The 12,908-nt window shown below is 41.7% G+C and overlaps 1 protein-coding gene across 1 annotated transcript; it reads left to right on the top strand.

Annotated features, from left to right (window-relative positions):
* The first annotated feature begins 279 nt into the window (after positions 1-279).
* Positions 280-12,508, top strand: lrrn1 (leucine rich repeat neuronal 1). Its single transcript, XM_046384740.1, has 2 exons — positions 280-756; positions 9,372-12,508. Exon 2 carries the CDS (start codon positions 9,535-9,537, stop codon positions 11,686-11,688), a length of 2,154 nt encoding a protein of 717 aa, XP_046240696.1. The 5' UTR covers positions 280-756; positions 9,372-9,534; the 3' UTR covers positions 11,689-12,508.
* The last annotated feature ends 400 nt before the right edge of the window (positions 12,509-12,908 follow it).

Raw genomic sequence — 12,908 nt, 5'->3', positions numbered from 1 at the left:
ATGTGCAGTCAAATGAGAGAACATGTAAGAGAAAGGGAAACTGAATGACCGAGTTTCCTAAAACTAAGTTTAAATTTGTTTTTTATCCTGCCCTGTTTCAAATGGGTCTGCTGGTAAGTGAGAGAGAAGTCCTGTTTGTGGTCTTTCAGTGACACAAAGTAACACGTTGGTATTTTATAGTCATGGTTGATTGGAGGAGGCACAGAGGGGAGATGTTTTTTTGTTTTTTCAGCAGTAATGCCATGTACCACCCCCCATTCCCCACCCACACATCCCCCCTTCGCCTCATGCCCCGCCGCCCTCTCCTGTCTTTGTTCTCATCACAACAAGCAGAGCAGATGGTGCTCTGCTTTGCTTGGCCGGCGGTGACAGACAGGCTCTCTCAGCCAATAGCCTGCCGGGGAATCAGCTGACTGGTCTGGACAGCGCCAGGTGTTTTTATCATTTTTCTTCTCCATCCGTAGGAGGAGCAGGCGGCGGCGGTGGCACAGCGGAGGAATATCGGGGCGACAAACCGGTCGGTGGTGGGTTGCAGCAGGTTGGAGATCTCTCTGCAGACCGCACCATGCCTCTGTCCGAGGCGCCCTGGGACTGATCGGATACACAAGCTACAGATCACCGTAAACAGCCGCCAGCTGAACCCCCAGGAACCCCCTTTGGCACAATCACATTGATCTTATTTATTGTTGTGAACTGACGAGTATATCTGGATAAAGGACCTGTGCGCTTGGGAGCATCGGACTGAATGCGAACAAGGTGAGATCAATCAGGAAAGGAAAGGCTTGGTCTCCGCTGCTGTAGCCTGTTAGTTTCTTTTTAAACTGCATTTTTGGGTAGGAAAAAATGGTTTTAGTGATGTGACTGGCAGCCGCGTCGTCTAAACCCGTTTTGGTTGTAGATCATTGTTGTTATGATGCGTTAAACCGTGTATAAGCATATACTTTCTGTATGTGTCTTAATTCTCAACATATTTCCCAACAAGGGCGATGCAATGAGTTAGGATGTATTTAGGATGCAGACACACACTCAAGGGCATGAAATATATCTATATCTATATATATAAATATATAGATATATATCTATCTATATAGATAGATGGACATATCTATCTATATAGATAGACATATATATATATATACATGCAGTGTGATTTGAGCTCATCACTACACATTACCTTTCAGCATATTTCATCAAATGCACCAGCCCTTTGTAATGCGTCATATGATATCCCACAGAAAACAAACTTTGATCTCGTTGCGGTACTTGCCGAGCCAGCAGGAGCTGCGTGCGGCGTGCGCAACGTTGTGTAAATGTGATTTGCATATTAATGTTAAAGTATGTCGGCAGATGTCTCGATTCCTGCCTGCTAAGGAGAGAAAAAAAGTCGCGGAGTGTTGTTCGGGGGGAAAAGACAAGGCCCTCTGTAAAAGATGATGTGATGAGAATGGGGTTGCATTGGCAGGGGGTCCATTGTGGTTCACAAACGCCGCTTCTGTCGCTGCAGCTGTTGCGCTTTTGTGATGGAGACTGCTGACTTGCATCACTCAACTTTAGGCACACGCTGCAGAAAGGTTAACGTGATGAAAGGATTTATTTTTATGGTTAAAATGTGGGGGGTTTTGCTTGTCCTCTTCAGTGTCTGCTCACAGGACTGCTGAGAGTCCGTTTCACTTTGAGGACCTCCCAGTCAAATAAAAGTGAGTGTTGGCTCAGAGATTTTACTGTTAAACACAAAGTAGCTTGGTCCTCATTGTGTGCACTTTATTCATGTGTAATATATTGCATATAAAGTCTTTCTTGAGGTTTTGGTGGCAAACCGCTGTTGCTGTGATGCTGTTGTCTCACACACAGCAGATTTCTAAGAGGGCTAAATCACCCTGAACTACACACACGCAGCAAATACTGCATGCACACACACACACACACACTCAGGATCTCTATTTTCTTTCTTATGTTTTGAACTTGGCCATGTGGATAGTGTGACAAAAGGACTTGTGTTGCAGGCAGGTGTCTTTGTGTGTCTGCGTGTGTGTGTGTTGGTGGTGATGGTGGTGGTGGTGGTGGTGTGTTGTAGGAGGCAGCAGGGTGCGTGGGAGGGGGGTAAAGAGCTTCACCCTCCCACCACCAACATTTAGGTCCCGAGGGTGTAAGGCAGAGTGAAGGGGGGGTCGGCTGGGTTATTGAGCTCAAGCCTCTACCATTATTCCTATAAGAAGGGCTGAGGCCTTAACCCTTTGTCCTCTGTGAGCTACAGGTCTCAGAGACAACAGGCTGCAGGCTGATGTGTCAGAGGCAGACCTTCATAGACACACGTGTGCTGCCCTTTGGCTCTGGGGGATACGGGTGTGAAGTGTGGTGGTAACAAGAGCCCCTGGTGAACAGACCTGGATCCTCCTTTAGTCAGGTGCCAGGTGACAACATGCAGTCAGACTCAGCTGCCTGCATCACTGCTGAAACGGATTATCGTCACGCGTGCACAACATTAACATGAAATAAAACCATTCAAGGCCATCACATTTAAGATATTGGTGTGTTTGCTATCCTACTGTATGTTACAACTATATGATTGATCCAAACATGGAAGGCCAACTAAGCAGACCGACTCACCTAATTAATGTAGGATGAAGGCTGCAACTATGGCGGTAGGTGTTTAGAACCTTGTAATGGTGCTGTCAGACGTCGCCTGGTGAAATTTACTGCCATGGTGTGACAGGAAATCCCGTGGGTGGAGTTGTAAACATAGATCTGTGGCTGTACATCAGGTGGTAGAGGAGACTAAGGCTTCGTTGTAGCTGGTTTGTAGGTAATTGTTGGTGGTTCAATCCCTGACTACGATTCCTCCTGTCCATAAGTCAGTTGAACTTATTTTTTTCAAGTAGAAAAACACGTTTCATGGCTGTTTCCATCCAAATTACAAATGTAAAACAACCATTGTGTGTTTAAGTCTGTTTTACTCATCCCTGAAAACCTTATTAATCTACACAAAACATTTAATACAATCAGAAAATGTTAACAACTTAAAATTTGTTGTTGTCTGAGTTCAGATTCTGAAATGCCTGTTAGACTGCAGTTTGCACTTCTTACCACAGTACACAACCAGCACTTGTTCCTTTAAGACCTTCATTATAACAAAAGTTAAATCAACCAGCTCGTAGAGACGGTGAGGATTTCCCCACAGCGTCCAGCGAGATTTTTCGCCCTCTGGTTGAAGGTGAACTAGTTTGAGAGATGAAGCAGTCAGGGCTGCTTTAAAATCAATACCGCAAGTGCCGCAGATGACGAAGCGAAGCCGTCCAATCCGATCCAACATGTACACTGGCACTCTCACACTTACTCATACTCGCACGTAAACAGGAAAACACCTGTGTGTGTGTGTGTGTGTGTGTGTGTGAAACTCAGTCCACCTCTTCAAACAGCGACCTGCTTATCGTTTGTGCCGTAACATAATTACATATGTTTCATCCTTACTTCGGGGGAAGATATCTTTATAATAAAGTGTAGCGTTGTTTCCTCTCTGTCGTGCTCTGGACGGGTGGCCACAGTTCTGCGGGAACAATTAAATCTGCTCTGTACGTTGTTCAAAAAAATATGGGCCCATTTATCAACTTTGGCGTAATTTGAGACTCCTGCGAGAAAGTAAAGTGTGTGATATTAAATCCTTGGAGGGAGGGAATAGAGAGAGCATCAGGGCCAGGTGTGAGTATGGCATATATATGTATCTGTATATGTTGGGCATGTTGAAGGAGAAAGTCTCGATTCCCTCAGCTTCTTAGGAAGTGATATTGTTCACACAACAATGTGTCCAAGGGAGGTGCAACTGTTTAATTGTCTGCTACACTCTGATCGGGTCATAACCCCCCCCCCCCATTCTGTTGTTACAATGGAGACTGAATAGGAGAGGATAAGGAAAGAGAGACTGTTGAGTTTTTCATTTCTTATATCAGACATCATATTTTTCTTCATTTAGTCTTCTTGTCACAGTACAGCCTGTTCTCTATGTAACATTTACCTCCTTATTAAGTTTCCTTGTCAGTCAGGCTCTGTCTTCAGATTCAGGGTTAGTTATGTGAACTGAATTTTTGTTGGTTTTGCGACGTGTTCAATGGCTGCCCGGGGTTGTTTATCTCACCTGCTCCACCTGTAATTTGTTTTCTCTCTTTTCTGTTTTATCTTTTTGGATGTGTGTGCAGATGAATAAACAAGCTCACAGGCAAACCTGGACCAGCGGGGTTATATGTGTGCCTCCCAGTGGAGCCTCAACCAGTTTAAATCACATGTCTTCATTTTCTCATGTCACTGTCATTTCTTATCGCGTTCCGGGAAGGATTTCATTGGCGATCAGCCTGAGTGTCCTCAGCCTGACTTCGACAGGAATTTGAGAACTGAACCTTGGACTTGAAAGTCACACAGACTTTATCTAATTTTGGGAGATACGAGTTTGGAAAAAGGCTTTCACATGTTCTGTTGCTCACATATCAACCATTTTATAGTGGGCTCATAGGATTGGGAATATAATATATGGAAGACAGGATTACGTCTTCTCATCAGTTCTCACAGACTTCTGGTAATGAAAAAAAACCCCAACTCTGAACACTTCATTAACCTCGATGAGGCCGGTTACCATCAATATCACACGCTGTCACTATGTCGGCTCATTACAACTTCACTGGTAAAACAGTTTTTACTGCACCACCAACAGAGGTGTGTGAATATGTCTCGGAAGTCGCATCTCTGAACTTTGTGTAAATGACGTACATCAGGATAAAAATTAGCACGTTGGATTTCAGTATCACTTTAGGTGACAGGGATACTTTCGACTTTCGCGGCTGTCAGATGTTCAGACTGCCTACTCTACACGTTCACATGGACTTTAGCTATTCGGGTCATGAAAAGGTTCCCAGATTTGGAAACAACCCTTTGAATGAGGATGAACTGTGGTTAGTAGCGATACTGACCAAATACTCTCTAGCCAAAATAACTCAAATCCAGATTTATGCAGTATAAGCTTGTGTATATAGTAGTTACAGCCAGTCAACACTCATTGCTGTAATACATTTAGTGCTGATTCAGTGAAAACAATTCAAAATCTTCTTTCGGATGTCTTTAGATTATCAACCGTAATTAAACCATTTATTTCCTGAATACTCAAAAATCATCTATATGTAGTATGTCTGCTGTCTTTTTTGAATACACTTAATTATTGCAAATAGATCCACGTGTGTTTCGAGAGGTTTTTTCCCCCCCAGTATGCTGTTATGTAGTTGTTTATCGCTGTGACAGACTGGGATTGAATTTGGACCTCATGTTCTGATTAGCTAACCTCACACTCGTATTGACAGTCAGTGCTGCAGCTGGCATTGCATAAAGACTGTGATGCAGCAGGTATGGCAGCCGCTTACAAAGGACAAATTAATCACCACATAAAAGAAATAGTCTAAATAGTCATTAGCTCATAGGCCCTCGTGACATGCAGCTGTTCTCCACAGGTGCTCATTCACTTAATTTCCTTTGACACCATGAAAAAGTACCGCTTTACCACAGACTGATATGACTGCATTTTATCCAGCCGCAGGAAATTAAACAGAGGGACTTTTTTGCAAATAATATTTTCAGCAGAATTTGATACATTTGAGACAGGTATGAAATGAATAAATAAAGACCACCACATATGACAAAGTAAATTTAAAGTCATTTCCCCACAGCAGGTTTTGTTTAAAAGCTTCAGATGACAGAGTTTACGTCTAAACTTTCTGGTGTTGATTGAAGTGTCCTGTTCACAGGTTCAAAGGTGGCCATAGTTAAAAAACTTTTTCGTTTCCTGCCTTTCTTGCCTTTGGTGTTGTGTTGTGTTTGTTGAGTGTTTTTCCACCTGCTGTGTGTTTTTAAGCTTTCCTGTGGCTCTGGGACTCTGATCACAATGAACCCATGAAGCCTGTGTCAGGATGTCCCAGACAGGTTTTAGCTGTTTTTGAAAAATCAACAGCAACAGGATGCTGACAGCGATTTTGTTTTTAGTCTTTTAAGTGCTCATAGTTACATCACGACAGCATTTTTTTTATTTCAGCTAACCCACTTTTCATGTTATATTTTGTATGTCTACTATTAAATGGGATCAGAAACTTCTTAATCTTACAGAGATAGTATAAATGGGAGAGTAAGTATTTAACTAGTATTTACCAAATGTGGAGGACTGAAGATTAAATGCTCGTGAGAGCAGATAATCATGTATAAATATATCTTGCTTACAATCTTGATGCATGTGTATTTTAAAGCCATTTTGTGATTAAATGCTCCACACACACACACACAAAGACCATCTGGAAGTGAGTTTATGATATTTTATTTTTGGATGTTCTTGCACAGGTATATACGTTTATTCACATTTAATTTGCCACAGTCTATTGATTAGTCTTGATTATAGTCTTATTTATTTATTTGTGAGAATAATGCCACAAACTGTCTGTGAAGGCATTTTTTATGGGATGGCTGTGGTGCATGGACAAAACAAGCTTAGAAAATATTCTGTATTCGGCACAGCATTTTTGTCAGTGTTGTAATGAAATTAAATAATGTTAACTATAGTCTCGGGACAGAATATTTAGTCACTGACAAAATTATATATAAGCACTCAAATTATTAACGATAAGATCACAGATGAATAAACACTCCTCCTCTGTGTGTCTTACATTCCTTTATCACGTTGCTTTTAAATAAAGTGCTGAGTGACCTGTTTCTCTCCTCTGGGTTTGAATCCAGCACACTGCCTCTAGCTAATCTCCACTTCAGTATCTCCATCCACTAATCCTGACTTGTGCAGCAATCGTCGCAATATACAGTGCTTTAGCTTAAAGACAACATATAGTGTCCTATCCCTGTGTCACCCATGCTCCGCCCTGTCCCATAGGGAATCCCTGGCATAGGAGGAGCAGAGAGGTGTTCCTGTCTCCCTGGTGCTGTTGCCAGGCAGTTTGCATTCAAATGAATTAGTCAGCTCTCTTGTTTGAAAGCCTCTTAAGCACTATCTTCCTAAGCTGGTGTTGACCATAAAGCTGCGTGGTGAAGAAGGCAACGGTGCTGCCGTATGGCTCCGTACTGGGTGGATTGCCTCTTTTAGTAAATAGATCTAATTGAGTGTTTGTTCCCTTAAATGTGGCTGTAGGAAACTGCAAGTGCGGCTGCTTGTTAAAGAAGTGCTGTCAGCCTAATCCTAAAGTGGTCAAGAGAGCTCAACCAACTGCAACTTAAGAAAACACTGACAAAACATGAGCAAATTTAAAAATATAATCAATTCGAGACATGTGAGCAGTGTTCAGGAAATATGCTGCAAACACATAGAAGACTGTGAAATAAACAAAGTATATATTTACTGCGTGATCATGTATATAGTTGTGTGGTGTCCATCATGTCCAGAACCACATTTTTCAATTAAACTGGATTGCATTTCCTTGATTACTTCAAGTGTAGTTACTTCAGTCTATTGGCACTTATATATAACTACAAACTATAGCTGGCTGACATGTTAACACATGTACACCTGCAGTGACTGTAATAGGAAGTTAACAGTTTCGATGAGTAATCCTCAACAACAAGGCACAATTATACTGTTGAATTTATGAAATTAAAGTGTACATTATGCTTAACTTGCAGGCACATTATATTACAGCCACCGGGAGTTTATCCACCCGTGTATGTGGGTGCCAGCCATAGATGATTGCACCTATTCAGTCCAATGAGAATTGCTCGCCTGGCGTATTCACAGTAGTTTTTCTCCCACTGGCTCAGCCTGCAAATTCCCACTTGTCCCATAGACTTTACATTGCTTTTTGGGCTGCAGTTAAATTTCTCACTGCAGTACCTCAAGTGGTCACTCTGCAAAACTGGAAGCAAAGCTGAACAAATCAAACCAAATTTCTGAATAATAAAAGTATTACAATATTTTGACAATTTTCATACATGTTTTGTTTTTCATGTGTGCAGTGTGGCCTTAGCCTACAAAGTATATTCAGTCAGTTAAATGCCATTTAACAAAGGAACAGAAATAACAGTAATGATTGTTACTATTAATACAATTTTGGTTTGGCTCATGTTTAGGAAAACTTCAAAAAACTGTCCGAGAATGGTGGCATATTGTAGCGTTACTGTAGGGTATGTTTCAAGTACACAATTTAACTCTCAAAAACACCTAAATTCCAAAAGGATAATTTAGACCACATGGAGGAAATGATAAAATAATGTCTGACATTGTCATCCCCACATAACCATTGCATGATGTGAGGGAGTTAAAATACAGCACTGACACCGAAAAAACTATGTATTGTTTGCCAGAATTAATATGTTATCTTCCAAGTCACTGGAGTAAATCTTACTGCTATATGGGCAAACAGCCAGCCATTGCCGCTCTTACAAGCTTGTGTTCACTGAACCAAATGACAGGGCTAGAATATAGTTTTTCGTCCTTTCACAAACCTCTCTTGAAATCACTATTTGCAGTCATAAGTCTTTTTAGAGTTAAGAATGCTGCTGAAAGTTTTGACAATTTCCCTCCTGTACCCAGTCATCCTGGGAAAAATCCTTGGCCTGCTAAAAACTTTTTTTTTCTGTGTTTGCCCCAAATATGAGAATGCGGAAGATGTTGCATTAAAAATTAAGATGTTTGAGGCATGGCACATACTAATATCTCATAGTGTCTAATGATGTTCGGAGAAGCTAATGATGTCCTTATGGGCCTGTTGGGTAGATGAAAGCCCTCGATGGAATTTGATCCGTTTTCAAGTAGTTCAGAGCAGTGTTTTGTGCATGCATTGTAATGAGCTGAACTTGCATTTTTCAAAACTGTTGATGCTGCACATAACTCACAGTCTTGCAAGGACAGTGGAGAAGCAGTTGTTGTTGTTCTTAGTCAGTCTGTTGGTATAAGTAATTGCTACATTTACAAGAAACATGAAAAATTATGTGATAATTAATGCTAAATGCTAATGTCAACATGCTGACAATGCTCACAATAACGGTAACATGCTGTTACATTTTAGCGGATTGTTTAGCATGACCCCAGCGACCCTGACGGCTAAGCGGTATAGAAAATGGATGGATGTTTCGCATGTATTAAATTTGCCATGTTGACCATTGTGGTGAACAAAATAAGTTCATTAATTTTGCAGGTGTTTAGTTGTCATCCAAGGTATTAGTCAAAGTAAAAAAATGACCTGATGGTGGCAAAGTTTAGAGCAATACATTCAATATTTGTTGAGCGTTTTTACCAAAGTGGTAGAGCAACTGACTGACAGACCAACATTGCTACCCTTACAGCTAGCATAAAACATAATAGACACTCTTTCTGCATCTTGACGTCCATGTTTTGTCTGTCCTTCCAGGTTATTCTACAGCTCCAAGATCTTCATACAAAATTCTTCCCTATGCTGCTGAACTCCTGACCGGTTGACTAGAGAGAAAAACCTAATCAGCAGGAACTCTGGTTGATGACTGTAAGACAGTCTCTCCTAAAGTCATCTGCCCCTCCTCCTGACTCTCCACAACATGGCTAGACGGAGGTTAGACGGCTTTCTTCTAGGCCGGATGTTTGCTGTTCTGATACTGCTATCAATAGGACTCTCCGTAGTCCAGAGCAACGAGTGCCCCCAACTGTGTGTATGCGAGATCCGGCCCTGGTTTACTCCCCAGTCCACCTACAGAGAGGCCATCACTGTGGACTGCAATGACCTTCGCTTGACACGCATTCCAGGTAACCTCTCCAGTGACACTCAGGTTCTCCTCCTACAGAGCAACTACATTGCCAGAACCAGTGAAGAACTGGAACAGCTCTTCAACCTGACTGAGCTGGACTTGTCACAGAACAACTTCAGTAGCATTCGTGATGTTGGTCTTACCAATATGTCCCAACTCACTACCCTTCATCTGGAGGAGAACCAGATCACAGAAATGCCCGATTACTGTCTACAGGACCTCAGCAACCTGCAGGAGCTCTATATCAACCATAATCAAATCAACACCATCTCCGCCAATGCCTTCTCTGGGCTCCACAATCTGCTCAGGCTTCACCTGAACTCCAATAAGCTCAAGACCATCAATAGCCAGTGGTTTGATTCTACACCCAATTTGGAGATCCTCATGATTGGGGAGAACCCTGTTGTTGGAATAATGGACTTTAATTTCAAACCACTGGGCAACCTTAGAAGCCTGGTTTTGGCTGGGATGGATTTGACAGACGTCCCAGGAAATGCTTTTGTGGGACTTGACAATCTTGAGAGTCTCTCTTTCTATGACAATAAGCTGGTTCGAGTTCCTCAGAGAGCACTTCAGAAACTACCTAACCTCAAGTTCTTGGATTTGAACAAAAACCCAGTGCACAAGATTCAGGAAGGAGATTTCAAAAACATGCTGAGACTCAAGGAGTTGGGTATAAACAACATGGGAGAGCTGGTTTCCATTGACCAGTATGCTCTGGACAACCTTCCTGAGCTCACAAAGCTGGAGGCTACAAACAACCCCAAATTCTCCTACATCAACCGTCAGGCCTTTCGTGACGTCCCAGCCTTGGAGAGTCTAATGCTGAACAACAACGCACTGAATGCCCTTTATCAATCCACAGTGGACTCTCTCCCTAACTTACGTGAGATCAGCATCCACAGCAATCCTCTACGCTGTGACTGTGTTATCCAGTGGATGAGCTCCAACAAAACCGCAGTTCGTTTTATGGAACCTCTCGCCATGTTTTGCGCCATGCCAACCGAAGTAAGGGGTATGCATGTGCGGGAGGTTCTGCAGAAAAATTTAGCTAACCAGTGCCTGCCAATGATTTCCCATGATACTTTCCCAAGCCACCTCAACCTTGACATTGGCATGACTGTGGACTTGGACTGCAGAGCTATGTCCCACCCTGAGCCTGAGATCTACTGGGTGACACCAATGGGGAACAAGGTGATGATGGACACACTATCTGACAAGTACAGCCTCAGCAGTGAGGGTACACTGAGAATTTCTCATATCCAAGTAGAAGACTCCGGCAGGTACACCTGTGTGGCTCAGAATTCAGAGGGAGCAGATACACGAGTGACAGCAATACGGGTGAATGGGACACTGTTAGACAGCACTCAGCTTATGAAGATCTATGTGAAACAAACAGAATCTCACTCCATCCTGGTCTCTTGGAAAATAAACTCCAATGTAATGACCTCTAACCTTAAGTGGTCATCTGCCACAATGAAAATAGACAACCCACATATTACCTACACTGCCAGGGTACCTGTAGATGTCCATGAGTACAACCTAACACATTTGCAGCCAGCGACTGAGTATGAGGTGTGTCTCACCGTCTCCAACATCCACCAACAAACGCAGAAGTCATGTGTGAATGTGACTACGAAGCAAGCAACCTTCACAGTGGAAATATCTGACCAAGGGACGAACACTGCTCTTGCAGCAGTCATGGGAACAATGTTTGCAATCATCAGTCTGGCCTCTCTGGGAGTGTACATTGCCAAGAGGTGGAAGAGGAAAAACTATCACCATTCTCTGAAAAAGTACATGCAGAAAACATCATCAATACCCCTAAACGAATTGTACCCTCCTCTTATCAACTTGTGGGAGGCAGACAGTGAGAAGGAGAAAGAGGGCTCATCTGAGACCAAACCCAGTCAGGTGGACACCACACGCAGCTATTACATGTGGTGAGAGCTGCTATCCAGTTGGAGATAGAAAGACGTTTCTTCCAGGAGCACAAATATACAAACTTGCTTCTTTGTGTAAAAGTGAACAAAGTCATTTTTTGTTCCATGTTTATCTTTTTTTTCCCAGTTCTCTCAGACTTGCTCTTTAAAGCAAATGACAAACTGAGATTTTCAGATCTTTACTTTAGCATATTGCCTTTTTACCTCTCGCCCATTTTGACACACAATAGGGCAGCTTTGTTTAGCTTCCTGGACTTAGTAGTCACTGTGCTTTATTTTTAGTACTTGTTTTGATGAACACAGCATGAGCATTGTCACGGATTCAGCATATGTGAGCAAATGAAAAGCTGAAATCCAGCCTGTTTTTGATATGTTTCTCTGGTAGAACTGTTAGAGACTGCCATCTTCTTTCTCTTGTAAAACAGTTTCACTGTTGACTGTTGTGCACTGAAATATATATATACCAATTTGTCTATCAACTCAAATATAAGCTGACAAATACATTTAGACTTTATATACTGTCTATTGAATAATGTTAGCAATCCCTCTGTAATGTTGTATCAGCTATGATTGAATTTACTTTTTGTACATTAAATAACAGTATGTTTGATTTAGACTTAAGTTTGCAGAGCAGCTACTGTAAACCAGCAATAGAAATATGAATGTTATGAACTAGGTAAATAGATGTAAGGCTTTCTAAATTTCTTAAATATTTCTTTTCTTATTTTGCTAGAATATGTCTACAATCACTGGTTTTGCTGTGGTTTACACACACAAACATGTTGTTTATTGAGGAGCAAGTTAAATAAAATTTTCTTTCCTCATATTTTTTTAAACCATGATTTCAACACTAAGTGTCATTTTTATAAAAAGGTACATATAGCTAATTGTGTATTGTGTTAATTGCGTATTGGCGTATTGACACCAAAGGTAAGGGCGTCACAAAGCGTCGATATGTTACATACCGGGTTGATGTTGCTGTAGGTGTTAGGTTACAAGTGCTAAGAGAGAGAGTGAAAGATTCAGACCGCATTGTGCTCAACTCTTCAAAGCAATTATCAGAGAACAATTTAAATTTTAGTCCTTTTACAATGTAATTGCTGCACAATATGCCTTGGAGAACATACATTAATCTCAATAACAGACTTTAGTCTCACAAAACTAGGACAGTAGATATAATGCCTGTAATTTTTGTTCACTGTTATATCAGACCTACCTCTACAT

This window comes from Scatophagus argus, chromosome 3 (assembly GCF_020382885.2).
Source record: "Scatophagus argus isolate fScaArg1 chromosome 3, fScaArg1.pri, whole genome shotgun sequence".
NCBI lineage: Eukaryota > Metazoa > Chordata > Actinopteri > Scatophagidae > Scatophagus > Scatophagus argus.
The sequence above is the reverse complement of the archived record's forward strand: the minus strand, read 5'-3'. Positions and strand labels throughout refer to the sequence as shown.

Coding starts and splice junctions, on each gene's coding strand:
- lrrn1 (XM_046384740.1), top strand. CDS start 9,535: ATGGCTAGACGGAGGTTAGACGGCTTTCTTCTAGGCCGGATGTTTGCT.